The 26,436-nt window shown below is 28.1% G+C and overlaps 6 protein-coding genes across 15 annotated transcripts; 4 read left to right on the forward strand and 2 right to left on the reverse strand.

The window, feature by feature from the left end:
• Positions 1-1,111: 1,111 nt before the first annotated feature.
• LOC100740932 (pre-mRNA-processing factor 40 homolog A) lies at positions 1,112-4,687 on the reverse strand. Of its 2 annotated transcripts, none has more exons than XM_012393822.3 (8): positions 4,571-4,687; positions 3,953-4,181; positions 3,479-3,872; positions 2,941-3,378; positions 2,393-2,861; positions 1,685-2,320; positions 1,472-1,618; positions 1,112-1,385 (listed from the first exon to the last, which is right to left on the reverse strand). In XM_012393822.3, exons 2-8 carry the CDS (start codon positions 4,089-4,091, stop codon positions 1,188-1,190), a joined length of 2,421 nt encoding a protein of 806 aa, XP_012249245.1. In that variant the 5' UTR covers positions 4,092-4,181; positions 4,571-4,687; the 3' UTR covers positions 1,112-1,187. The 2 variants fall into 2 exon arrangements, with proteins under 2 accessions (XP_012249245.1, XP_003485563.2); XM_003485515.4 differs by having other exon boundaries at positions 4,499-4,661.
• Positions 4,688-4,999: 312 nt separating this feature from the next.
• Positions 5,000-12,070, forward strand: LOC100748678 (golgin subfamily A member 4). Of its 3 annotated transcripts, none has more exons than XM_012393819.3 (9): positions 5,000-5,424; positions 5,634-5,721; positions 5,800-5,969; positions 6,065-6,406; positions 6,469-10,210; positions 10,487-10,803; positions 10,984-11,013; positions 11,144-11,446; positions 11,714-12,070. In XM_012393819.3, the coding sequence occupies exons 1-9, from the start codon at positions 5,338-5,340 to the stop codon at positions 11,735-11,737; spliced, it is 5,103 nt and encodes a 1,700-aa protein (XP_012249242.1). In that variant the 5' UTR covers positions 5,000-5,337; the 3' UTR covers positions 11,738-12,070. The 3 variants fall into 3 exon arrangements, with proteins under 3 accessions (XP_012249242.1, XP_033180574.1, XP_012249243.1); XM_033324683.1 differs by having other exon boundaries at positions 5,875-5,969; positions 11,714-11,931; XM_012393820.3 differs by lacking the exon at positions 10,984-11,013 and having other exon boundaries at positions 11,714-11,931.
• A 211-nt stretch (positions 12,071-12,281) lies between these two features.
• On the reverse strand, positions 12,282-14,214 carry LOC100741053 (transmembrane protein 177). 4 transcript variants are annotated; one of them, XM_003485516.3, is made up of 3 exons: positions 14,082-14,214; positions 13,201-13,328; positions 12,282-13,133 (listed from the first exon to the last, which is right to left on the reverse strand). In XM_003485516.3, exons 2-3 carry the CDS (start codon positions 13,302-13,304, stop codon positions 12,338-12,340), a joined length of 900 nt encoding a protein of 299 aa, XP_003485564.1. In that variant the 5' UTR covers positions 13,305-13,328; positions 14,082-14,214; the 3' UTR covers positions 12,282-12,337. The 4 variants fall into 4 exon arrangements, with proteins under 4 accessions (XP_003485564.1, XP_033180613.1, XP_012249252.1 ...); XM_033324722.1 differs by having other exon boundaries at positions 14,042-14,174; XM_012393829.3 differs by lacking the exon at positions 14,082-14,214 and adding an exon at positions 13,760-13,781.
• LOC100741174 lies at positions 14,096-17,206 on the forward strand. Its single transcript, XM_024372345.2, has 5 exons — positions 14,096-14,556; positions 15,236-15,511; positions 15,671-16,019; positions 16,108-16,492; positions 16,563-17,206. The coding sequence occupies exons 1-5, from the start codon at positions 14,128-14,130 to the stop codon at positions 16,750-16,752; spliced, it is 1,629 nt and encodes a 542-aa protein (XP_024228113.1). The 5' UTR covers positions 14,096-14,127; the 3' UTR covers positions 16,753-17,206.
• Positions 17,207-17,395: 189 nt separating this feature from the next.
• On the forward strand, positions 17,396-23,845 carry LOC100748799 (pre-mRNA-splicing regulator female-lethal(2)D). 4 transcript variants are annotated; one of them, XM_012393823.3, is made up of 6 exons: positions 17,396-17,777; positions 18,781-19,141; positions 21,350-21,474; positions 21,571-21,749; positions 21,835-21,989; positions 22,071-23,845. In XM_012393823.3, the coding sequence occupies exons 2-6, from the start codon at positions 18,910-18,912 to the stop codon at positions 22,787-22,789; spliced, it is 1,410 nt and encodes a 469-aa protein (XP_012249246.1). In that variant the 5' UTR covers positions 17,396-17,777; positions 18,781-18,909; the 3' UTR covers positions 22,790-23,845. The 4 variants fall into 4 exon arrangements, with proteins under 4 accessions (XP_012249246.1, XP_012249248.1, XP_012249247.1 ...); XM_012393825.3 differs by lacking the exon at positions 17,396-17,777 and adding an exon at positions 18,139-18,162; XM_012393824.3 differs by lacking the exon at positions 17,396-17,777 and adding an exon at positions 18,185-18,334.
• A 391-nt stretch (positions 23,846-24,236) lies between these two features.
• LOC100748913 (superoxide dismutase [Mn], mitochondrial) lies at positions 24,237-26,225 on the forward strand. Its single transcript, XM_003485498.4, has 3 exons — positions 24,237-24,460; positions 25,340-25,629; positions 25,709-26,225. Exons 1-3 carry the CDS (start codon positions 24,423-24,425, stop codon positions 26,035-26,037), a joined length of 657 nt encoding a protein of 218 aa, XP_003485546.1. The 5' UTR covers positions 24,237-24,422; the 3' UTR covers positions 26,038-26,225.
• Positions 26,226-26,436: the final 211 nt, after the last annotated feature.

Genomic DNA, 26,436 nt, shown 5'->3' on the forward strand with positions numbered 1-26,436 from the left:
CAGGGCCGTAATAAGATTCCGAAAAGTAGGGCGTTGCTAATTCTTGAATAAAAATATGTATAACAGCAAAAATAGGTAAATATACAATTATAGATTAATTGTCATTTATAAGATATTTTATCCGAGAAGATATTTCATAAAATTTGTAACAGATTATTTAATACATAAAGTATTGAAAGAATCGTCAAATATTTCGGTATTAAAATGTCGAAATATAAAATATTATTAACTCTCTATTAATAACTGTAAATATCGAGAAAAAAACAATTTGGACTATTTTGATCTTGCTTAAGAAGATATATTTGGATTCATATTTAAATTAATCTATTAATATCTATCTATCTATCTATATATATATAATTATTTTATTACATTATATAGATATTATACAGATATAAATAGATTAATTTAAATATGAATCCAAATATACATCCTTAAGCAGGATCAAGATAGTCCAAATTATTTTTTTCTCGATATTTATAGTTATTAATAGAAAGTTAATAATATTTTTATTATATACATTATAATAATGTAATAAAATAATTATGTATATGTATATATGGATATAGATATTAATAGATTAATTTAAATATGAATCCAAATATACCTCCTTAAGCAGGATCAAAATAGTCCAAAATAATTATATATATATATATAATTATTTTATTACATTCATTTGGTTTATATCTTGTTTCTTTTTTATGGAATATAGTATAGTATCAATACAAAGTAACATCAACGAAATTGATGAAATTTAAACAAAATGTAAACCAAATGAATGTAATAAAATATTTTCATTGTTACTATATATTGTTTCCGAAACAATTTTATTAATGTATACTTTATCAAATGCACAAAGATAGATACAAGTTCTTAAGGCAATGTATTAAAAAATTTAATTTTCAAGAAATATATAATCAAAATGTTCACTTCGGGTACATTATACTTTTATAGATTTATGATTTATTGTATATCATAGGATTCTCTGTCTGATCATACTTTGTTTGTCCTTTTTGTCTACTATGAATTATAAAGAAATTTTATCAATATATATATAATATACATATATATATATCTTTATATATAATAAAGAAATAAATGAATAATTCAACTTGTACAAATCACGTTTAATTTAATATTGCAATTATCTAAAATTACAGAAGATCTTATTAGCAAGCGGACTTTTTTCAATTGTCTTCTTGCTGCATTTGTAATTCACGTAATAGTTGTGCCCTTTGTTTTTCCAACTCATCCTCTGAAAGTTCATGATGTTCAGCATTTTCAGTAACAGACCCTTCACTATGTGCAGAAGGTCTTCTATGTTTTTCTTCCTTTCGTTTTCTTTCTGGTGATTCTTCAGAAGACGGAAGTCTCGAATGTGATCGCTACACCAACCATGTGCAATTATTAAACTTAAATGTAAACAAACTTAGAAAATTGTTAATTATATTGCAATATTAATTGAACTTACGGAATGACTACGACCTCTCTTCTTTTTACTCTTCTTCTTTTTTGATTTTCTAGTATCAGACTCGGAACTATCCGATTTGCTAGGAACACTTGGTGATCTTGATTTATGTCTTTTTTTCTTCAAACCTTTATCACTACCTTCAGACTCCTAATATAGAATAAAACGATTGTTTAAAATAAATATTTAGACTCTAAAATTGTATAATATACTTACACTATGTGATCGCGACCGTGACTTCCGTTTCACCTTTTTTGTTTTCTTTTTTTTACTTCTAATGTGATGATGACTACAGCTTTCTTCAAGTTCATGTTGATATTCCTTGAAAATTCTAACTCTCTCGCTTTCTAATGTTATTGCTTTAAAATCTGATTCTTCTTCAATCTTACTTCTTACATCGTCCCACGTCATTTGATAATCAACATTAAGAGTTTTTAGTAAATTTTTAAAACCAGTTTCTAATTTCTTAAACTTTCTGGTTTCTTCCTTTACACGTTCTTTCTCTCGGGCTTCAGCTTTTTCAAGTAATAAATTGTACGTTAATTTTACATTGCCCGCATCTAATGTTGCAGATTTTCGATCCTCACATACGACTGTAGCAAACTCTTCAAAAGTAGTATTAACTTGCACTTCAAAATTTTTATCTTTCAGAATTTCTCTGATAATTTTCTTTTCGTCGTGAAATCTAGATTTCAAATCTTCGACGTAAAATTTAAACAAATCTAGTGGAGTTGATCCGGATTGTCCAAGCATAGCTGAAAATCTTAAATCAGCAGATAACATTGGGTAAAGTTCTACCCACAATGACATGGATGTTAATTTTCCTTGTTCATGAAGCTCATCCAACAAACTCTGTGAAATAATTGTTCTTATTGAAAACATTAGTAAAAGTGATATAAAATTTCATAATTTTGTAAAACTTACTATAAATGCGTCTCTGTTCTTTCGTTCTTGTCTTTTTCTACGTTTTTTCTCGTGCTCTTTCTCTTCTTCTTCATCCTTTTCTAGTTGACGTATATGATTTTCAAAAACAAGTAATGCATCCTCTTTATCCATTTCTAGTAAGTCTGCATCTTCTGCAAAAGCTGCGTGTTGTAAAAGTAATGCTTGTGCTTCTTGCCAAGTAGTTCTATATGTAACATCAGTCATAGTATCTAAAACTTGAGCTAGTCTTTTAGTATTTCTCTTTTTTAACTGTTTTGCTTCTTCTTTTTCACGTTTGGCTAAATTAAAAATAACATCCTCATAAATATCCCGGCGATCTGAATCACCAACAGCCCTCCACACTTCCAAATTACCAAACATTTCTTCACATTTATAATACTTTGTTGTACTTGTCATTCTATCATTTTCTAATAAAAATTGTTCTAAATCTTCCTTAGCTTTCTTCAATCTGTTTGAAATGACATCTGTTTTTATATTTTTTATTTAAAATATGCTAGTTTTATATAATATTACACAATGATACTTACCTTAATCTTTCTTGCTCACGTTCTTCTTTAAGTTTCTGTGTCTTATATGCGTTGAATGCTTGTTTACGTTCATTTAATTTTTTCATTTGTGGATATCTAGGATCACTTTGGATTAATTTCACTGCCTGTTCCCATGTAGCATTTGATGGAACATCTCTTTCTCTTAACAATTCTTTAAATGCTTCAATTGCTTCCTTCTTATCTTTAAATTGCATTTTTGGTTCAGGAGTACTGGTACGACTATCATTTGCTGATCCTTTTGCAGAATTGCTATCTTCATCTGGCTTTGCAGGTGGAGTAGGAATGTTTATTGCTGCAAGAGTTGCAGCCATGGCTTGTTCAATTGCAGATTTTCCACCTGGTTCTGGTGTACTAGTTTGAGATGTATTTGCAATTGCAACATTTGGAGATAAATGTTGAATACCTGCAGGAACTATACTGAAAAGGCAAAATATTGATAATTACATTTACAACCTTAAACCTTCTTTATCATATGTATGTGCATATGTGAATTATAATAAATATAATTTTTACTAACGTATTCGTAGCACTTGCAACAACTGCTGCAGCTGCAGCTGCAGCCTCTTCAGCTGCGATTCTTGCTTTTAGTTCTTCTAGCTCTGTAGGAATAGTCCACCTAGATTCCTTAGTTGTCACATTATGATAATATACTTTTCCATTCTCTGATTTATATTCTTTCCAAGGGCATTGTGATAAAAGCAATTCACTGGGTGTTTTTAGCTCATCTGGTTTCTCCCACAAAGATTGTTTTGTAGCACTATTATAATAATACGTCCTTCCATCAGGAGCTTTATGTTCAGTCCAATCAGTCTTTTTTTCTGTTGTTGCAATAGGTTGAACACCTGATGTGGCTTCACTTGCTATAGGTGCAGGTGGAGGAATACCTGGTGCCGTTATTTGAGGAGGTGCAGCTAAAATATAAATGATATTTAAATAAAGCACATTACTTCTAAAAGATGAAAAATATCCTTTAATCAAAAAAGGTATTAACCTATGACTCCAGCATCAGGTGGAGGAGCAGCAGTAATTGGAAAACTAAAACCTGGTGGAGGTATAGAAAACTGTGGAGGCATTATACCGGGTGGACCAGGTGGTAAACTGGGAGGAGGTATAAAAGGTGCAGTAGGCATAATAGGTGGTACAAAAGTGGAAGCAATATTTGGAGTCGCTGGTGGAAACCCTGGTACCGCAGTAGGTGGAGGTATACTATCATTTGAAGCCTGTAACATAATATTATGTACAAGTTAAACTTACAAATAATTAAATTAAATGTTTCTATATATAGAATCACACACATGTATAATACATTATAAAAAATTATTTTCTAAATTCTCAGAAGATTTAGTTTAAGTGTACTTTTCTCAAATATTATCAAAACAAAATAGAAAAAAAATTAAAATTTTGAGTATGTAAATTAAATTATAAAAATTCTCTTTAAAGATAGTTTAATAAATAAGTATAAACTTATTAACTACAGAACTAATATGTAAGGTTATTAGTCACTTATTCATTCATTTTACGTTCAATAATACCATACCATTTCCTACAGAATGAAAATGTTTTCCTTTTAAATCAAATCATTGAAAGTAGAATTATTGTAATTCCTTACAAATTAAATGATATAAGCAACAGTATTCTATTTCACATGTAAACTATATCACGTTGTATTTATACTCAACCAATGCGTGAAAATAACTAGATTTTATGTATATGATGATTATAAGAAATGAGTGAACATTATATAGATTAAAAGTTGGTATATAAAGCTACGCTAAAATAAGACAATTATATTAATGTTTTAATCCAATATTTCGTTTCAATTTATATTTCAAATTTCTAAAAATATTATAAGAAACTGAAATATTTTTTGATAAATAACTATATGATCACCCTATAGTACATTATATTTCAATTCTAATTGAAATAATTTTTATTTCCGACTATATTTATTTATTTATTCCTTCTAATTAATTACTTAAAAGAATTATATGCATTGAAAGAAATAAAATTATATACAATACACAAAAATCATATAATGAACCAGTTTATCTACGTTCATTCAAAAATAGTTTCAGTTCAATCTACTATTATCAACATCAATGGCAATAACTGTGCTACGTATACATAGTTCTCACGTGAAAGTTTTAATATTGCAGTAAAAATATATTATATCAAAGGATTAAATATCGTGTTTGATAATCAATGATTTGCATATTTTCTGAAATTATTTTCTCAAACAATATAGGATAATGCTTGTACTTGTGTTTAAATTTTGACATTTGTCTTCGATCCCAACCTAATTTTGATGTAAATAAAAATCTATGGAAATTTATATAATTTAATAAAAAATTACAATATCATACAAATTTTGCCAAAATGTTTAAAAAATTTAAAGATAAACTCGCGGAAGAAATGAAACAATCTCCTGCCAGGTTACAGGCAAGCATGCAACAACTAGCACAGGTTTGACATTTTATATAAAATTAAGACATAAATTATGTATTTTGTAATCTGCTTAATAAAATAAAATTGTTATGTACTTATAAAAAAATTATTACTTTTACAAAAATACATTTGTCATATCTGATGATTAAATATATGTTGATTTACTAATATAATTGAAATAAAATTTAAATATCTATCTTATATATTAATAACTTGGTTTAATTTAGGCGGTGGTATCTCCTGCTTTGTCTAACAGTTCAGTACAAGAATTATCTGTATCTAATGACAATTTTAGTTTAACGGAAGAAGGAGATGGTAAGCCTTTCTTTTTTTATATATCGCTTTATTACTTTAAATTAAGAAGAATTTAAGTATAAAAGTGATTATTTACAGAAACTCCCAAAAATAGTCCTGCAAAACATGGTTTTCAAAATGTAGATTTAATGTCACCTACGTCAAATTCTATAGGTGTTTCAAGAAGATCATCAGTTAGTAGTATTACTAGTGATACTTCATCTCTTTTTCCAATTTATGAAAGTCCTGCTAATTTGTATCATTTACAGGTATTACAGAACATTTATCATCAAGAGATATAATATTTTTAAAAAATTATTAATATTTGAATGTAATTAACTGTCCATTTTCATTTCCTTTTTAGTCTGATATGGATCAATCTGCTAGTGAGATAGATGAAAATATAAATCCACAATTAGATAAAATTTCAAAAGATCAAATATATTCAGCATATCGGAAAGTGCAAGCAAAATACCACAAATATCGTGGAAGATATACAGATTTAGCAACACATTATAAAGAATTGGAAAGGGTAAAAGGCAAATTAGAATCAGTCTTAGTAGAAACCCAAGATAAAGTATTAAGAAGAATAGCTGACTTAAAAGAACAGTGTCAGTTAGAACAACAGGCCAAAGCTCATTTGGAAGAAGCATTGAGAAATGACATTGAAGAAAAAGATCACATAATAAATACATTAAATACAAAGGTAATATTAAAAAATTTACTATTATTGTATTATATCAGATTTTAATGTTATATACATTGCAGATTAAACTTTTACAAACGACTGGACCAAACTTAGAATCTACTTTACCAGATACTACTAATGATAAAGGAAATTTAAAAGATAATCTCATTGACCTAAGTACTGGATCATCAATTAGTTCTGAAGAAAATGCTTTGGTAATGGAAAATACACAATTAAAAGATAAACTAAAGAAATTGGAAAATGTTGTTTTGAAGTATAAAGAATCTTTGAAACGAAATAAAGAAAAATTTTCTGAAATATTAACAGAAAAAAATATATTAGAATCTCAGTATGAAACATTAAAAAATTCCTATACAGAAAAGGAAAAGGAGTTAAGTTATGCATCTATAGAAATTAAAAGTTTAACAGATCAAATGATTATTTTAAAAAAACGCGAGGAAGAGTCTGTAATATCCTTAGCTGAAAATAAACTTTCGATACACAGAGAATTAGAAGATAAAGAAGAACAAATCAAAAAGCTACAATTGGATTTGAAGCATGTGACAGAATCCAAAGAGAATCTAAGTGGAATTGTTAATAAATATAAAGCTGAAGTGGAAGAACTAAAATTATCACATAGTACTCAAAATTCAGATTCAGAAAAAAAAGAAATTGTACAAGATATAACAAATGAAAAATCAGAAGCTTTAAAACCAGTACAGCAAGAAATGCAGCAATTATTAAATGATCTAGATGAAAAAATGGACTCAAAACATCATGGAGAAGATTATAATAAAGAAAACATAGAAAAAACTACAAAAGTGCATGATACTGAAATATATCAAAATATAAAGTCTAAATTAAATGAAAAGGAAATTGAACTTCAAGAGACAAAAAATAAATTAGAAGAATTGCAAAAGATTACTAAAGAATATCAAATACATAAAGAAGAACTATATATGGAATTTTCAAATTACAAATTAAAATACACAGAGCTTCAAAATGAACAAAATGCACATAAAATTGTTGCTGAAGAAAAAAGGAAAGAAGCAGAAGCAACAATTGAAAAATTACAAGCTACCATACAAAGTCTTGATAAAGAATTAGAAAATATGAGAAATGCTCTAATTGATAGAGATAAAGTATGTGAAAATTACAATGCTAAAGTTAATGAATATAAAACAATGCTTGAAAACATGAAAGAAAGATTATTGAGTCAGGAAGCGGAAATGAAAATTCTTAAAGAAAAAGTACAAGACAATACAGAGATAATTACATTGAACAATGAGTTAGAAATTAAAAATACCGAGTTATTAGGAGTATGCACACAACTTCAATCCTGTAAATCTACTATCTCCGATCTTAAAAATAGACTTCAAACAGATAGTTCTAATATTACTTCACTTCACGAAGAGAAAAATAATTTAATTAAAAATATTTTAAATTATAAAATTTCTACTAAAAAATTAAAGGAAGATAACATCTATATTAAAAGCAATACAGTGAAATGCTTCATGGAGATTAACAATGAAATTTCTGTCTTAAAGAATGGATTTGATGCTTTTCTAAAAGCGAATAATATTATTCAAAATAGTGTAAATGTGCAAATTAAAAATTTCCAAACTAAATTACAGGAATTTGAAGAACTTAAACAAAAATATAATCAATTACGAACCGAATTAAAAGATACTATATATCTTAAATCTAATTTGGAAATAAGTTTGGAAAATTATAACAAACAACTAAATGAGATGTCCATGAAATTGGAGCAACAATGCGAAGTTGATACAAAAAATCGTAAACTTATAGCTGAGATAGATAATCTCAATTTCAAATTATATGACTTACGAAATTTACCTGAACAAGTGAAATTATTAATGATAGAATCTAAATCTTTGCAGGGAGAACTTAACAATGTTAATGATATGAATCAATTACTTTCAAATGAAGTATCTGATTTGAAAGTACAACTTGAAGAAGCAAATAGTAACACAAAAAAATTACAGGAATTGGAACAGAAATATGTAGAAGCAACAAAAATTGCTACGTTACTAAAATCTGAAAACCTTAATTCCAATAAATTAGAAGAAAAAATAAACACTTTAGAATCAGAAATAAAAATTTTAAATGAAAATTTGTCTGAAAAAGATAAAAAAATAAATACCTTAAACGAAGAATTAGGAAGTAAAGAAAGTTTTTTAGTTGATTTAAAAGTCAAAAATGAAAAATATGAAAATGAAATCATTGAGCTTACAAAGTCAAATGAAACTCTACAGCAAAAAGTACAAACAAAAATCCAGCAATTAACGAAGTTAAAAACTATTAAACAAAAACAAGATGCCACTATTCAAAAATTAAATGACGAAATTAATGAAGTAAAAACTTTAAATGCAGAATTATTAGAACAGTTAAAAACATCGGAAAATGAAGTAAATATATTAAAATCTGAAAACTGTCAAATAGTAACATTAAAAGATAATAATGCAGCAATCATTACTGAATTAGAAAAGCTAAAATTAATTCATAATGAAACCAATTTGGAAAATAAGAATCTAAAAGATAAGCAAAACGAATTTCTGAAACATAATCAAGAATTAAATGAATCTAATGAAAACTTAAAACAAAAGGTTGTAAATTATGACAAACACAATCAACAATTACTAACTGAAAATACACAATTAGGAAAAGAAATTGAATCATATAAAAATCGGTTAAATGAAAGTATATTATTAAATACGGAATTACAGTTTAACAATCAGGAACTGAATTTCCAACTTAAAGAATTAACTTCATCTAAGAAAAAAGTAGAAGAAATTGAAGAACATCTTACAAAGGAAAATGCAAGTTTACATAATGAAGTAGATAAATTAAATTTATTGTTAGAGAATAATAATAACATGGAAGAAAAAAATAAAGAACTACTAATGAATTTAGAACTTTTGGACAAGGAAGTTGCAAGATTAAAAAATATTGAAGAGGAAATTAATAGCTTAAAATTAGAAATAAATGGCTTAAATAAAGCAAAAAGTGATTTAGAAAAAAAGGAATTACAAAACAGTGAATTAATTACTGAAAATTTATCTTTAAAAAGTAGAATTATAGAATTAGAAAATACAAATACGAAATTTCAATCTTATGTAAATAATTTAGAATCTAAGGTTTCCAGTTTAGATCAAATAGAATGTAAGAATATTGAATTAAAAAATGAAGTTGATACATTAAAATCTACAAATATGGAATTATTATCTCAAATAAAGAATAAAGATGTAGTAGAAGAACAATTAACAACAGAAGTATATGAATTAAAACTTATAGTAGATGAAAAAGTAGCAGAGTTAAAATTACTAGATACTAAAAATATGGAATTGTTGAAAGAAATTGAAAGGTTAAAATCTTCATCAGTAGAAGAGGAAGTAGCAATGGAAACAAACAAATCAACAACTACTGTTGAAGATTTTAAAAAATTACAAAATGAAATAAAGGTTCTTAGAGAAACAAATACTGCACTAAATGAAAAAGTAAAAAGTATAAGTAGTAGTGAAATAGTACATGAGTTTTCTACTAAAAATAATGACAAATTGGAAGAAGAAAATAAAAAATTAGAAGCACAACTAGATGAAGCATTAATAACATTCCAAGCAAAAGAACTGGAAATGCATTTCGTTAGTAATGAATTAAAAAATCAAGTAGATACTTTGAAGCAAGAATTAAAAACAAACGAGGAGGAGCAAAGCATGAGATTAAAACAACTAGTTAAGGAATTTCAAGCACAGTTACATGATAAGGAAGAAGAGTTACATGCTGCATTAGAAAGACGATTCGGTAAATTAGAATTCTTCTTATAATATTGTTTCCACTTTACATATATTTATGCATATTTATATACATTTATATATATTTAACAGAGATGATATTTCGGCTTGTAATAACAGATTATATATACCGATACGGTGTTATCATCTCGTCAAGATTGTTTTTAAATTAACGAACCCCAACCCATATGCAAAGTGAAAAAATCACCTTGTATATGATGATAATAAATATACAAAAATATTATAGTAATATATTGTAAATATATTATTACATTTCCCTGTTTAGATCGTCAGCAAAATTATGAATCAAATCTTATTCAACAATATAAAGAGCAATTAAAAGATTTCCAAATAGAATTAACAGCCAAATCTGAGCAAATTGAGAATCTAATTTTAGAAAATAAAAATTTAATGTCACAAAAAGCAAAAGATATAAACCAGTTAGTGGAAAAAATTACAATTATGAAGAAAGAACATGCAGATGAAATTAAAGAAATAGAAAAAAAATGGAAATCAATTGTGCAACAGAAAACTGACAAGTTGGAAGCAAAACACGAAGAAGAGATTAATGAATTAACACAGGAATGGCGAAATGAAAGAAGGGTTGGTTACAACAAAGTTATAAAAAATAGTAATACCTCATAATTTACAAAATGATGTTTTATTTTATATTTCTTTTTTTATTTACTTTTAAGATTTTGTTATATTTATATTACTTATTTTAATTTCATGTAATTATTTTTTCATTTTTTATAATTTTATTTATACTTTTGTCTCTTTCAGCCTGATATGCAAACTGATTTAATTAACAAGGTAAAGTTCTTTCAAATTTGTAAACACACCAATTTTACTAATTGCAATTTTATCATTATTTTTTAACATAAACATAAAAATAAGCAGTATAAGTAAAATAGAATTTACTAATTTTTATTAATTTACTTAGGAATTAGAGAGCACTTCACGAGTTGCAATGGCAGCTGTACAATCAAATACTGGTTCTTTTCACACTCTTCAACAAACCCTAACAGCACAGAGGCGAGAATTAGCTGAACTTAGAAAATTAATGAAGTTGAGGCATGATACACTAGAAGATTCAACAGAGATTGAATATCTTAGAAACATTTTATTTGAATACATGATGGGAAGAGAAACAATGGTGCTTGCTAGAGTGATCGCTGCAGTTGTCAAATTTGATCAAGAACAAACAGCAAAAGTACTTAAGAAAGAAGAAGATAAAATGACACTGGTAAAAAGTTTTTAAATTTTTTGAAAAAATATTTATATTTTTAATTAATATTTATTTAATTAATGTTTTGACATTAACATAACATTAACATTAATGACATTAATTTATAACACATAAAATGCAAATACCTGTTAATAAACAGAAATAAAATTAGCTTTTTTCGAATGTTTTATTTATTTTGATATATATTACAACTTAACTTTTATTATATGTATTGCATATATTAAAAGTGTTTCTACTTTAAATCTTAATTTTTTGATGTTTCAGCTTGGTTCTCTAGGTCTCACATAGTGCAAAATTCTGTATATTTAAAAATTGTGTAAGTACTTTTGTATATTAGATTGTAAGTATCTTGTATTTATTTATGGAATATGTATTTTAAAAAGATGACTATTATTCTGCCAATATATAATATATAATATGTAGAAAATACATACTGTAAAAAGCTTGACACAATTTACAGGTAGAAACAATTTTAGATGTGATTACCTTGCTTCCTAATATATATAAATATTCTATGATAGAAAAATTATAAATATTAGCTGTTCATCTATAAGCATGCCACTTTTATAACCGTTTATAAATTTATTAATAGAATAAAAATTTACTGTTATAAAGTTGTCACAGATGTATTTGCTTTCTTGTAATTTTTTATATAACGAAGTGTAAAATTGTCAACATTATATATGTTATAAATAGTTTAACTTGAAAAATTAAATTTCATTTCATATAGATAAGTATTTTAAAAATAATATTTCTATTGTATATAAATTATGTAATTAATATATACTAATAAATAAAGTTAATTTAGAATGGAAGTACTATTAATTCTGAATTTGTCATTAATTTTATTATGATTGTTTTATTTACATAAAATCATACAAATACATACTACACTAATTGTGACTGGATATTTTGCATTTTTTGTTTAAAATAATCTATTTGTTCAGATATTGGTATGTTTTTTTGAGTTAACCAAGTAGTCTGATTTCCAACAGGTGTATACATATATTTACCCTTACTTCCCAATAGTACTCTTAAGGCCCTATTTTTCTGTGATAATTTTTCATAATATTCCACACCACCTTGAATATATTCATCACCAAATTTAGATATTATTTCATTGACTTCTGTCTCTCTATAATAATCTAATGCATTATGTGTTAATGAGGTAAAAATTAAAGTTCCAATTGCAGCAATACTCATACATAAAGCATTTTTACCCCTTTGCTGTTTGGTAACTTTTAATTTTGAATGAAGTAACTCATAAGCTCCCATTCCTATTACTGCATCTGCCAATACATTCACACCTTTAATTATTGGATCAAAAGTTGCGACTTTTAAAATTTGTTGAGCTATAGCAAATTTTTGGGCATTTTCTGAGAGTACTAAAGACTTATGAAATTCCTCGGTAGCTTCTGCATCCCATTGAAGTGGTGCATATTGAATTGATATGTTTCCATTATTTATATGACTATCATTATATTCAAAATTCACTGGAATTCCAACTAAGCCACCATACTTTGAGTACGTTGATCCAGCATGAAACATTTCTATATCATGAACGTTAAAAAATTTAATACGTTCTTCTGGTATCATTGGTCTATATACTAGATTTACATCATCTAGTGCTTCTTTAATTCTTCTTTCAATACCTTTTTGTATTGGTAATTCATTATTCTCAAAGCTATTTATAAAATTTTAAAATTGCTTTATAAAATTCTTAATATCTCCTCACACTTTTTTATACTTACTCATATCTGGCTCTAATTTTCCTATATTGTTGCAATAAGAAAGTTTGTGGAAATAATTGTACGGCTACAGCACCAGCTACCAAAGTAACTTTCACAAGTGCCATTGTAAAAGCACTTTTTTACAAATTCTGAAATAAAGAAGATGAGATAAATAATGATTTACAATAAAGAAATATAACAAAATGAATCGAGATAAATGATAATTTATAGAGGTCAATAAAAAAACATTCATAGTTCCACTTATTTTATTTGTATCTAACTATAACCTAAAAATATGAAACACAATATAGCAACATATTAATTGACATTATAATTAAATATCTATAAAATCTGCAATATAACTTTCATGCTATTAAAATAATTCAAATACAGTTTGAATTACATTGTTACCAAATAATGTTCATGTAACAATGTAAACAAAAATTAAATACCCACATAAAGTATGTATTTTACGGATTATATATACGATTATTCTATTACATCATCAAACAGATACTATGTATACTAAATAAATATTTATAATTTATACAGTGTTAGCCTATATATATTTTTTATGTACCATTAAATAATTAAGCTCTAATTCAATACTACATTTACATGATATTTTAAAAAAAAATGTATATTATATATCATATATTATAATTTATCATATAGATGTTGTATATAGTTTATAAAAAAAATAGCACAAAAGATATTTGCGATAAGATTAAATCTATATAGATATTTGTAATTTGTATATATTTTCGTTTATCGTTATCCGTATCATTTTGAATGTTTATAATCCAATAGCAAGGACTGTTATATGTTTAATACTAGTATATGTATGTAGGTTCATACTAACACTTTCGGTTGCCGGTAAAAAAAAATTTAAACATAAATCCCGAGAACAGTTTGTTTCTTGTGACACTCAGTTTACAAGTTCTCAGGATGGATACCAGTACGTGTGTTCCTAACAGTCAAAATGCTCCTCAATCTAGTGCACAACGAAAGTTTTATCAGTGGGTACTCAAATGGATAACTGGTGTACATGCGCATGCTGACTGGAACAATGAGGAAATGCGAGACATTCGACATTCAACAAAACCGGACGTAGCAACGTTAGCCAGTTTTTTACAAGCGATCGGATTTAAACTACTCTCGTTTGAAAGGCACAATGATTCACATGCCTCAGGAAAGAATGATAATAATGTTGAAACACCTGATCAAGGAGTTCTTAGAGTTGCACTCGAATGCGATAGTTCCAACATGAGGGCAGTGTTAGAATTAGGAGGAGTCATATGTAAATGTCCCAATTCTGATCACATTAAGGACGCGTCCTTTTGGACTATTAGTGGTACCGGACCTGTTGGAAGCACCGTATGCAAAAATTAATAATTTCTTTCATAATTTCTATTAAACCTGACTTTATCTAAGTATTAAAGTGAAATTATGCTGAGCTGTTACTGAGGTGATCGCGCGAATTCAAAAATTTAAATTTGTATTAATTTTAGCATTTACATCGTTTATCATTTGGAGTTTATTGACTTCCAACATTTACAAACTTGGGGAGGGGCAATAAATAATATAAAATATATCGAAATGCTTAAATTGAGAGCTTCTCAGTCACGTGAACTTGCGTTTTATGAAAGCATTAATAGTTAAAATAAATTATCTAATGCTTATAGCGTTTAATATTATATTTGAGATGGAATAATTTTTATTTTACGTGTAGTAATATTTCTAAATTTAAGCATCATTTACTACGTATGTAAATAGCTCAAGTAACTAAATAATGTATAACTTGCGCAAATGAAAGTAAAGATATACCTCCATTATGCAATTTAATATTCATCTGAAATACGACAACGTCCAAAACTGAAATTTGACAATTTGATAGCAAAACATTAATAAATATATCGAGTATATCGATTTAAACATATCTTCTTTATTTTCCTCGGAAAAAAATTAGTACAAGTTTACGATGTTAGCTAACAATCATGAAAAGTACAGTAAGAAGTGTACAGTAAGAATATTTTAATATTGTATTTATTTTCAGGACAATATATCACAAAAAATCGAAGAAACTGGTAGTACTTTATTACCTCATTTACCAAAAGATGTTGTTAGACTTTTGCGTGATGTATCATATAAACTATTCGACACAATTGTATGCGAACCGGATGTCAATCGATATATGGACATTTTAAACGCTTCACAAACAAGTAATACGTCTTGTAAAACCGCGCAGAATAATTTAACAGGAGACATTGGAGTTACGCGAAGTCATACAGAACCGGAAATGTTTCTTCGTACAGATGATATGAGTTTAAAAGTGGGTACTTCATTTATATAATATTGTATTATTATAATATAATTTTTATATAATATTTATATAATTTTTATATAATATTTATATAATATTATATAATATAAAAATAATACTGATATTTTTATTATTTATACTTTAACTAATTTGATTACGCATTGTTAGTGTGTTCCTGAGAAGAAAAGTAGGAGTGTAAATTCCGACCCATCTGCAAGTCGTGTTATGTCTCCAATACAATCAGTTAAACCTGTTTTACAACGTCAGAAAACATGGGACATCGAAACCGAAAGTTCAAACGAAGAACCACGGCCGTCACCTCCAAAGCTTACTAGTTCTCCCTCCATAGTTTCTGAATTATCCAATTCCTTAGGGCAAATTTCTTTACAGAACGAAATTGAAAATCCTAGGATTGTAACTGCATATGTTTTAGGGGCATATCAAAACTTAGAAAAGGCTCTTAAGGTGTTACTGATGAAGAAACCAGAGATTGCGAATGATACTTCTCTTATTCAAGGCAATTATCTTATTTAGATAGATGAATATTATTTGAAAATAGTAATATTCTACTGGAAATTATTAAGATCTGTTTATCTTCATAATAGATGACAGTGCATCCGTAAGATCAGCACCTGCTATTATTCTTAGTCCCTATAAATCAAATCGATCAAGTACATGTACAATCAACAAACCTTTATCAAAGTCGACGAATGAACAACAGACGCGACCAAACGCATATTTGACGTTAACGCCGAGAGCACGTCGTAGTATCGAACCAATGCTTCCTAAATCTACGACACGAAGGAACTTAAAACCTGAGCAAGAAAATGTAAAACCGACGCTTCGTCGCAGTAGCTTTCACATTCCTTCGACTGCTAATTCTAATATCTCGTTGTTAAAATCTTCGGATACAGGGCAAAAATTTTTGGCGAGTAAAAAGTACAGCACAAGTAAAACAAATCTCACGATCAATTCCGACCTGTCGAACAGGTATAATTGAATCTTATTAATTAATATTATATATGTAAATGTTTAAATTAAGCTATTCCTAAAATTGCAGAGGTTTATCGACAACAAAAAAGGTTGTATCTTCAGAACAACAGGCATCACCAAACTTGGGAGCACTTAATACACCGAATACTCGTATATCAATGATTAAACCACCTACAAAAGTCTCAAAAACAGTACCCATTAAAGTGAAATCAATGAAATCTACTATCAAGATGAGTCCAGGAATATTGAAGAAATAAAAAGCTAATCTTTTAAAGCGATAAATTATTATTTTTATCTTCATTTATATTATTTAATTAATAAGCATAATTTAACTTTACGTTTATTACGTCATTTTAAACGGAGATTTACCCAGGTGTTTTACTGTTATAGTATTTAATTATTTTGTAATGCCTAAAAAAATATATGTGTTGTTTCAAATAATTAATAGATTTCATTCTTAAAAAAAGAATTCGTACTCTCTATACAGACTGATAGTTATCGGAGGTTCGTATTATTGTACGTTTTGAAAATGGCGGGCTTAACATGCCATCTTGAAATGTTTTAGATCAGTTAGAACTTCGCAGTAATGTAGTTAGTGTTGTGAAATTTATGATTCGATATTCGAAATATACTTTACTATGTTGTGCTTAATATGACTATAAATTAATAAACCGTAACATCAATACCAAATAATTACAGGAAACATATAAAGAAGTTGTGACCATTTTGATTGGTGATAATTTTTTTAAATATTGTTTTTTTTTAATTTTGATATTCTTTATATTGTATTTATTCGAAAAACATTTGGTACATTTCTATATCAGCACTTGTATTTGGACAATTATGATTGGAGCATGCGCCTGACATTCGTTTCTTAGGCACTCTGAACGTGATGTCGGCAGTAATCATTGTTCGTGATTAGTTACATTACTGTGTTAGCCTGTAGTGGCATGGTTTTCAAGTATTTACGCGATACGTGTATCATGTGCTCGTATTAATGTTGTATTTGGAATGCGCGGTACATTGAGACAAGTCCAGTATATCACATTTATTCCATTCGTCAATTGATCAATTGAAGAACTCACTAACGAAAGCTTGCTTATAACAGACTACGAAATTACATTTGTATACACACATATATATATATACATATACAGGTATATATGTATATACATGTACGTGGATATACACATACATGGTGTCGTGTTTCATCGTTTCACGTTATACCGAATACTGGATACAAACATTTTTCAATGGAATGATAGGCGTGTCACTATACCAGGTATGTGAAGTGAACAAGAATCATGTTATATCGTTAGATAATATTACATAGTAATAAGTTCATGACGATCTATGTTAGAAAAGTGTTATAATTGTTAAAGTTGTATCAAACATCTGGACGGCTATGTGATTATAAGTGCACTGTTTTACAGAAATATTTTTAAATCTTTTTTATAATTCATATATGCAAGTAATTTCAATGACCTTCGAAAGAAGATAAATTATAAATTTGTAATCTTATATCGCGAAATTCTCGTTCATGGCAGACATGTCGACATAATGGCGTCAATGTTCCCTTCAACTATAGATAACTGGATCCTACATTCCCTACCTTGCATGTCGCAATAAAACATTAAACGTGCCACGTGACCTTCTTCAATCACGCGGTATGTTCTAAAAGCCGGGTCCGAACCTGCGCCCTGAAAAAGTTTTATCCTAGTACATGACAAGTGCATGTAATATCTATGAAAATGAAGTAGTAAATATAACGCGTATGTGTATAGTACTGTCGTACAAGTTTACAATTATAGTTCCAATAATACATAGTAACTCTGCATTGTATGTATATGTTTTTTCGATGCTATATTAGATATTAATACGCTGTTCAAAAATAAATTAAAAATTGTAATTTAAAGAGTTTGTAAATATAACTCTATAGATAATTTATTATCTACAACAAGATTCTTGTATTTTATTTTACTATTTAATGTATTGTAACTATATAACCTTAGTTATAAGAATATGTTCTAGAATATACCATATACTATCTATTGATATTACATTATAGAAATTTTAAAAATGTATTAAAAATTAATAATGGTTGTTAAATAACAATAAATATATTTGTAGTAATAATAATATTATTGTAAATGTAGAACAGTAAGACAGTCAACTTAGAGGCAATAAAATTACAATTTAGCATACTATTAAAGTTTATATAATTGTTAAATTTATTTATATTATATACATATGTTATACTGAAAAAATATTTTTATTTTTTTCAGACAAATGTGTGCTAGCACTAATAGCATATCATCAACGCACTCGTTGCAGTTAAACAGTTAAAGAAGAAGAGGCAGAGTTCGAAACAGACTTACAGGCCTGGGTGTGGTTTTAATAACTTCTAATATAAAATGGCAGAAGAGTGTAACGATGTTAAGTCTGCCGGTCCATCTTCACCAAGAAGTCCACAGAATAATAGTATGGGAGGAAAACCAAGCAGTCCTCATTCTCCTAGACAACCAAGGCGTATGAAGCTAACACAGCAACAATTGGACAGCATGACAAAGGACGAGCTAGCAGCCAAGTGGCATGAACAGGACTTGTATGTGGAGTGTCTAGAGGCCCAGGCGGCAGCCCAGGAAGGTACTGAGATCACTTGAGTGAGACCACCTCACTCACCACATTTCTTAAGCGAATTTATGAATGCCAGAACACAACGGTCTCTTGTATGAGACAAGACTCTTATAGGGACGCTAAGATTAGGGATTAAGCATATTATTAGTACTGTGCTTAGGATAATAATAATGCTAAGTTTTTATAAATCCTAAAGTCGAAAAAATTTTGAATAAATAAGTATCGTAATAAGATAGATAAAATTCTTAACATCTCTTACGACATCGACAAACAAATTACAATTGTAGAAAATTTATGTATTCATATGAAACACTAGATAGATCAATTGGGTAATAGACTTTAGATAAAGGCTAGTGATACAGTAATATTGTAATATTTTGAAAACTACATTTGTGATGTGTAGTGCGGGCAATTAAATTAATGCCAATATGTACAGTGTTCGAAATTTTTTTGGTGAGCAGAAGTGATGTGACAGTCATATACACTGCATGTACAGAAAATCTAATACAATATTATGCATGTATGCATAATTTTATCATCTGGTGTCAAATTGCGCTGCTATTGATATTAAAAGTCACTTAATGCTAAAAGCAAAGTGTATGTCAAAAAAAGTGATATTGTGTGACAAGAAGAGATGAAAAGGTTTTTTCGAATGTGTTCACTATGAATCATTTCTTTCACTGTAATAAACACACATAGCTTACTTTTGGTATGAGCTCTTAAGTGATCGTGCAGTGTGCCACGTATAATTCTACAGTGTAGTAAAACACACTGCCAGAAGCAGGACAGTGCGTGTGTGTTTGTGTGTACATTGGATATCGAGTTTCCACTTTGCGAGGATTGAATGAAATACAACATCCTCGCTGGCTCTGAATATACCACTCAGAAGAGTAAAAACAGAGGCCCTATGTCATCCTTTGGCCCACAAAACTCTGTGCCAGGGATGCGTGAACCTAAGTCTTGGTGAAGTACGAAACCTTTAATTGATGCAGTTATGATCTGAAATTCCAGCTGCTTTTTCCAATCCTAACAATTCTTATCCCAATCTACAATCTTTAATATCATCTTATATATAGATACGTCTGATAAAACTGAACAATTTTAATTATGTTCCTAGACAAACATCCCTGTCTATTCCCATTATGAACGCAATTCATGCATGCATTTGTACCTGCACCATAACTTCCTGATGTCCAAGTACCAATCTGAAAAAAATACAATCCTGATCAAATAAGGCCGGGAGGTCATCTTGTGACAACATCTGTGTCTGCAACAAGTAGTCTATCTATTTTCATGGAAGAAAAGTAACGTCCACTCTTGGTCTCGGTGGAAGCACAGAGAATCTCACAAATGGCACGATGCAACGACTCCAAACTCAAAGTATGCGCTAATTAAAAATGTCAGTTGTCAGGCAATCAATGTCACATACATATGAAAACATATTTTGTTTATGCGCACTTAGGGCAAAACAGTATGTAGTAGATTTTCACCACTATGCTTTCTTTCACCAAAGATATACAGATATGAAATATCAAAAGAGACTGTACAGAATACTCTGTACCATTATATTATATGCATATATATTTTAAGGTTTTTAGCTCTCTATGTGTCTCATAAATTTATATGACTTACCAAATTATTACCAGAGATGGAGAAAATAATCAAAAAGAATATTATAAAATAATCGCCAACTCTAGTTATGAAAATATAATTTTATTCAAAGTATATGAATAAAAATTATACATCATAAAGATATAGGTAAAATTATGAAAGACATGGAAATACATCTTTTTTCATATTGTATTTTAAATTAAATAAATGTTAATACAGCTTTCTCTTTAAATTTGTATTATCAATTAATAACTTCTTTAATGATTTTTATATTTGAAATGTATTTGAAGTATAGTATTTTTATATCTAATTGAAATAAAGTTGAAAAAATCATAACCTTTTAAAATATAATAAAAAATGTACATTACATGATATATATACATATGCGTGTGTATATATATATATATATTGTGTGAATATATATTGTGTGTATATATATTATATTACCCATTATATTACATATTATATATATATATATATGCTCATACTCTGTTTAATTTTAAAATGATTATATAATAAACATAAAACAAATTGACGAAACACATAGATAGCTTTAAACAGTGAAGTCTTAATTAAAAGAGGAAATGATATAATTTTTTTTTGTAGGTGAGCTATCCTCATTGAGGGACTCTGAAAGCAAGTACAGACAGCAACATGCAGAAGCATCTCATAGAGAGAAGATTTTAGTCAGGAGACTTGCTTCTAAAGAACAAGAATTACAAGAATATATTGTATGTAGATTTTACATTTTTTAATAGAAGAAATATAGAACTAATTAAACAATTTCATAGCACATAACTCTTCTTCTTCTTTCCTCTCTCTTTTAGAGTCAAATTGCTGAAATGAAAGCTGCTCATGCTCCATCTGCTGTGGCTTTAAGATCTGCTTTGTTAGATCCAGCTGTTAATATTTTAATTCAAAAATTAAGGCAAGAACTTGTTACAACTAAAGCTAAATTAGAGGACACCCAGAACGAACTTAGTGCCTGGAAATTTACACCAGATAGGTAAATAATAATTTACATCTTTTGATAAAACTAAATAACAAATTTGTATTTTCAATGACACTCTGTATATTTTTTTTATCTATAGCAATACAGGTAAAAGACTAATGGCAAAATGCAGATTGTTATATCAAGAAAATGAAGAATTAGGTCGCATGATTGCTAGTGGACGAATTGCTAAGTTGGAGGGAGATCTTGCTCTTCAAAGAAGTTTCAGTGAAGAAATGAAGAAATCACAATCAGGTATTATTTTTGTTATGGATATTTTTTTAATATGTTATAGATCAAAGTAGCTAATATCTTTTGGTAATGTCTATGTTACAGAGTTGGATGAATTCTTGCAAGACTTAGACGAGGATGTTGAAGGAATGCAGAGCACAATTTACTTCTTACAACAGGAGCTACGTAAAGCTCGCGAATCAGTTACATTGTTACAGCAAGAAAATGCAGCGTTGAAAGCAAATTCAAGCGAAAATAATTTAACGAATGGTTTGTCACCTCACACACCACCAATAAAGAAGGAAGAATCTGAAGAAAATTCAGTTTCGGAAACAAAGACTTCAAAATCAATGGAAGATAGTGATGTGTGCAAAGGTGCTAGGACTCCACCGTTATCATCGCAGCGATCGCCACAGTGTGAGTTTTCTAATACTGAAAGAACAGAACGGGTCGAACGAAAACCTAATCAAGCAGATCATAATGACGAAAGCTCAAGTGATTCGGCTGCTTTGATCATTAAAGTAGAGAATGAGGAATTAAGTGATAGGGAAGAAGAACATGAAGAAAATCGAAATAATAAGAGGATACTAAGGAGCAAAAGTCATAATAGAAATAACAATAAAACTAATGGGGAAGAGGTGCTAACTAGAATAACTAGGGGTAGGGATAGGACCAAAAGGGACAAAAGTGCACCAGGTAGTGACGACGAAAGGACATATAAAAAAAAGAGAAGAGAGAGTATCCTTTCTCTTGATTATAATGAAGCTGATGATGACGCGTTAGTTCTAACTAATGGTGAGACTCTTCAAAGCGATCCAGAATGAACAGTTTTCTAGAACGATTTTATACACATAACACTTGTTATATATGAACAAAGCTTAGCGTGACTTAATACCTAACATAAGTTGAATCTAATATTTTATATTTAAGAATAATATGGAGACATATTATGATAAATATTATTTCTGATGGTTTTGTAATTTTTCATAACGTGTATCCGTAAATATATCTTTTATTTCAATTGTTTTAAAGTCACGTTAATGCCAAGATAACAGCACTTGATTACGTATGATTATATCTTCACAAAAATAACGTGGCGTTGGAATAAAGGGGTAGATAGTTAAAACTATTTTTTCTTTCGCAATAAAATCGCATTAAATTTTCTAATAAGTATTCGTTATTACGAACAAATGCTTCAACGTTTTTAAATGGCTTTTTGTAAATTCGTTAAAACATTAATAGTAGCTTCTCTTGTTAGATTTTGCAGAGCAATCATAAAAAATATAAATAACAATAGAATAATAATCAGGGCTATGCCTTTTTTATTATGTAAATACACAAATGTTAATATCTGGTACACAACGACGCACATACATAGATTTATACACGATTGTGTGCGCAATAATTTGTATGTATGTATCGTTTTTTTCATTGTGAGACACGCGTGTCAACATTCGTTATTCATGCATAAAATATGCTTTTAATTGTGTATAATAAAATTGAGGTCTATTTGTTAGATTTATTGAATACCTGTAAATTATATGAAATATTAAACGATATTAATTTCAGTAAAACGTGCAACTGATCTTGTAGATCACAGAACATCACAGTTGCATATTTTTTATTTTTTTTGAGGACAAGTATACAAAATATTTACATTGCTATTTTATACTATCTTGTATAAAAGCACATATTTTTTATCGTATTTCTTACATAAATATTTTGCTTTCTAATTCATTTGTAATTTTGGTATGTAATGTTCAGTTTGGATTTTGAATAGGTATATCTATTGTATTTGGAGTATAATTTTTGGAAACTTATCTCTAATTAAAATATAATTTGTGGATAATTCAATTCAAATATATCTATAACAAAAACGATTATTATTGTATAATATGTAATTTACCAATTAAAGATTACCTTTCAACACAAAAATAATTATTTATGATAATCGTAAAGTGAAACGTCATTTCTTTTATTCATCAACTTCTACAGTTATGAAAATTGGAAATTAAAAACATTTAATTAAAATAAAATTGAAACCACAAAGCCTGTAGCCTTGTAACACAAAAGTTGTATTTGTTCCTAATTTTATACGAAATATTTTTAAATAATTAATATAAACTTCGAGAAGATGTAATGTTTATCAAAATGAAAAAAATATTTTCTAAAGGTTAGTCATTTTTGAATTATAATATTATATCATCTAAATATGTAGATATTGTCTAATTAGGGGAAAATTAGTAATGTGGTTACTATCAGTGGAAAAAGCTTGTGACGTAATATCTGATATTCGTATAGCTGGTAGTGGTAGTAGAGTTCGAGCCATTCCCGGCATACTCCGGCATTAAGATTTTTGCAACTATTGCGGCGAGTCTGCGATCAGCGGTTACTTCTGCACTTCACATTTTCTGATATTAGTTTATATAAACAAGTTGATTCGTCACAGTTCCAATAATGTTCGCAGCAAGACGTGCTCTGTTTTCCAACACAATGTAAGTCTATCTTACTTTTTATTTATAATTGACATTCGCATAGTTGATATTATATAATTTCTAACCTGTCATTCTTTCTACTTTTTGTCATTAGTATTAGACATTTTATTCGTAAGAATTGCGTTTATTGATATTGTATATATACATAATTGTACAAAAGATTAACATTTGTACTTTAAAATATAATTACGAAAACAGTATCAAAATTTGGAATGAACTATATTTAATATAAATTGATTTCTTTTCACTTAATTAAATATATAATTTATACATGGTCATTTATATAATTTAAGTTCCAAATTGAAATTTATTTTACAATAATTAATAGTTAAATGACAAATTATCACTGATATTCAGCCATATGTATTGGATGCATCTATCAAATTTAAAAATATTGAACCAAATTACAAAAGGCAAATGTATATTTTAAAAAGATATATTTAGACATATTGTCAAAGTGCTGAAATTAACTGTATATACAAAAAATCAATATCAATTTGGTTTGACCTTTGGCATGTAGATACATGTTAGATAAATACTTTGTCAATGTGATATATAAATATCATTATATTTGTAGTCCATATACATCATACATGTATAAAGTAAATTTTATTTGAATTTGAAATGTAAAAAATAAAAAGAATATACATGATAAAAAGTAATAACAAAAAATAAACAACATATGACAAGATAATATTCATATTATCAATAAAAACAAAGTTGATATTTTGTAGATATGATATTTTTAAACATAAAAGTTAAGTATATAATTTATACTCTATTTTTTTTAACTAATACATATTATTCTTAACTTTACAATATATATTATGCAAATTTCTAGATAAAATAAAAATTCTATTATGTATCTTTCACTTTTAGCAAAGACACATTTGTGAGAACAAAACATTCACTACCTGAATTACCCTATGATTACAAGGCTTTGGAACCTATTATCTGCGCTGAAATTATGCAACTTCATCATTCAAAGCATCATGCGACATATGTTAACAATTTAAATGTTGCCGAAGAGAAAATGAAAGAAGCTGTCGCTAAAGGTGATGTTAATACGCAAATTGCATTGGGTCCAGCTATTAAATTCAATGGAGGAGGTCACTTAAATCATTCAATTTTCTGGTGTAATCTTTCACCAAATGGCGGTAAACCAGATGGTAAATATTGTTTTACTACACGAGATAGATATTCTGTAATAAAATCAAATATAAATTAATCAAATATCTTTTCTTTCAGCTGCACTCCTCAAACAGATTGAGAAGGATTTTGGTAGTATGGAAGAGATGAAAAAGCGGTTATCTGAGAGTACTGTTGCAATCCAAGGTTCTGGTTGGGGTTGGCTTGGATATTGTCCAAAAGCAAAATCTTTAAGGATAGCTACTTGTGCTAACCAAGATCCTCTCCAAGCTACAACTGGTCTGATACCACTTTTTGGTATCGATGTTTGGGAACATGCGTACTATTTACAATATAAGAATGTTCGACCTGATTACGTTAAAGCTATCTTCGACATAGTGAACTGGAATGACGTGAATAGCCGTTACAACAATGCTCAGAAATGTTAGAGAGTGAAGGAAAATATGATAGTGACTAAAATGATTTTTACATAGTATGAACCTTTTCCGAGAATCAATTTCGTATTCTCTCTCTTCTTGTTTGTCTTCAGAAGACATTTATGATTTTATATAAACCTGTTTCATATATATTGTACACATATAATAATAAATGGTAATGAAATTTGCCAGAGAAGTTATTGTTGGTTTAAAATCAGATAAAAAAAATATCTTACTAGTTATATTATTTCATAAAGATTATTTTTCTTTCTTAAAAATATAAAATATATTTTCAAATGTTAAACCGATATTCTTAAATTAATAAAAGAATCATCTTTTACACATCAAGAACGATTTGAAAAACTTTCGCGCTCAAATCGAAGCGCGCTATTTAAGTTATCATATATCGAT

This window comes from Bombus impatiens, unplaced genomic scaffold, assembly GCF_000188095.3.
Source record: "Bombus impatiens unplaced genomic scaffold, BIMP_2.2 scf_0060, whole genome shotgun sequence".
Lineage (NCBI taxonomy): Eukaryota > Metazoa > Arthropoda > Insecta > Hymenoptera > Apidae > Bombus > Bombus impatiens.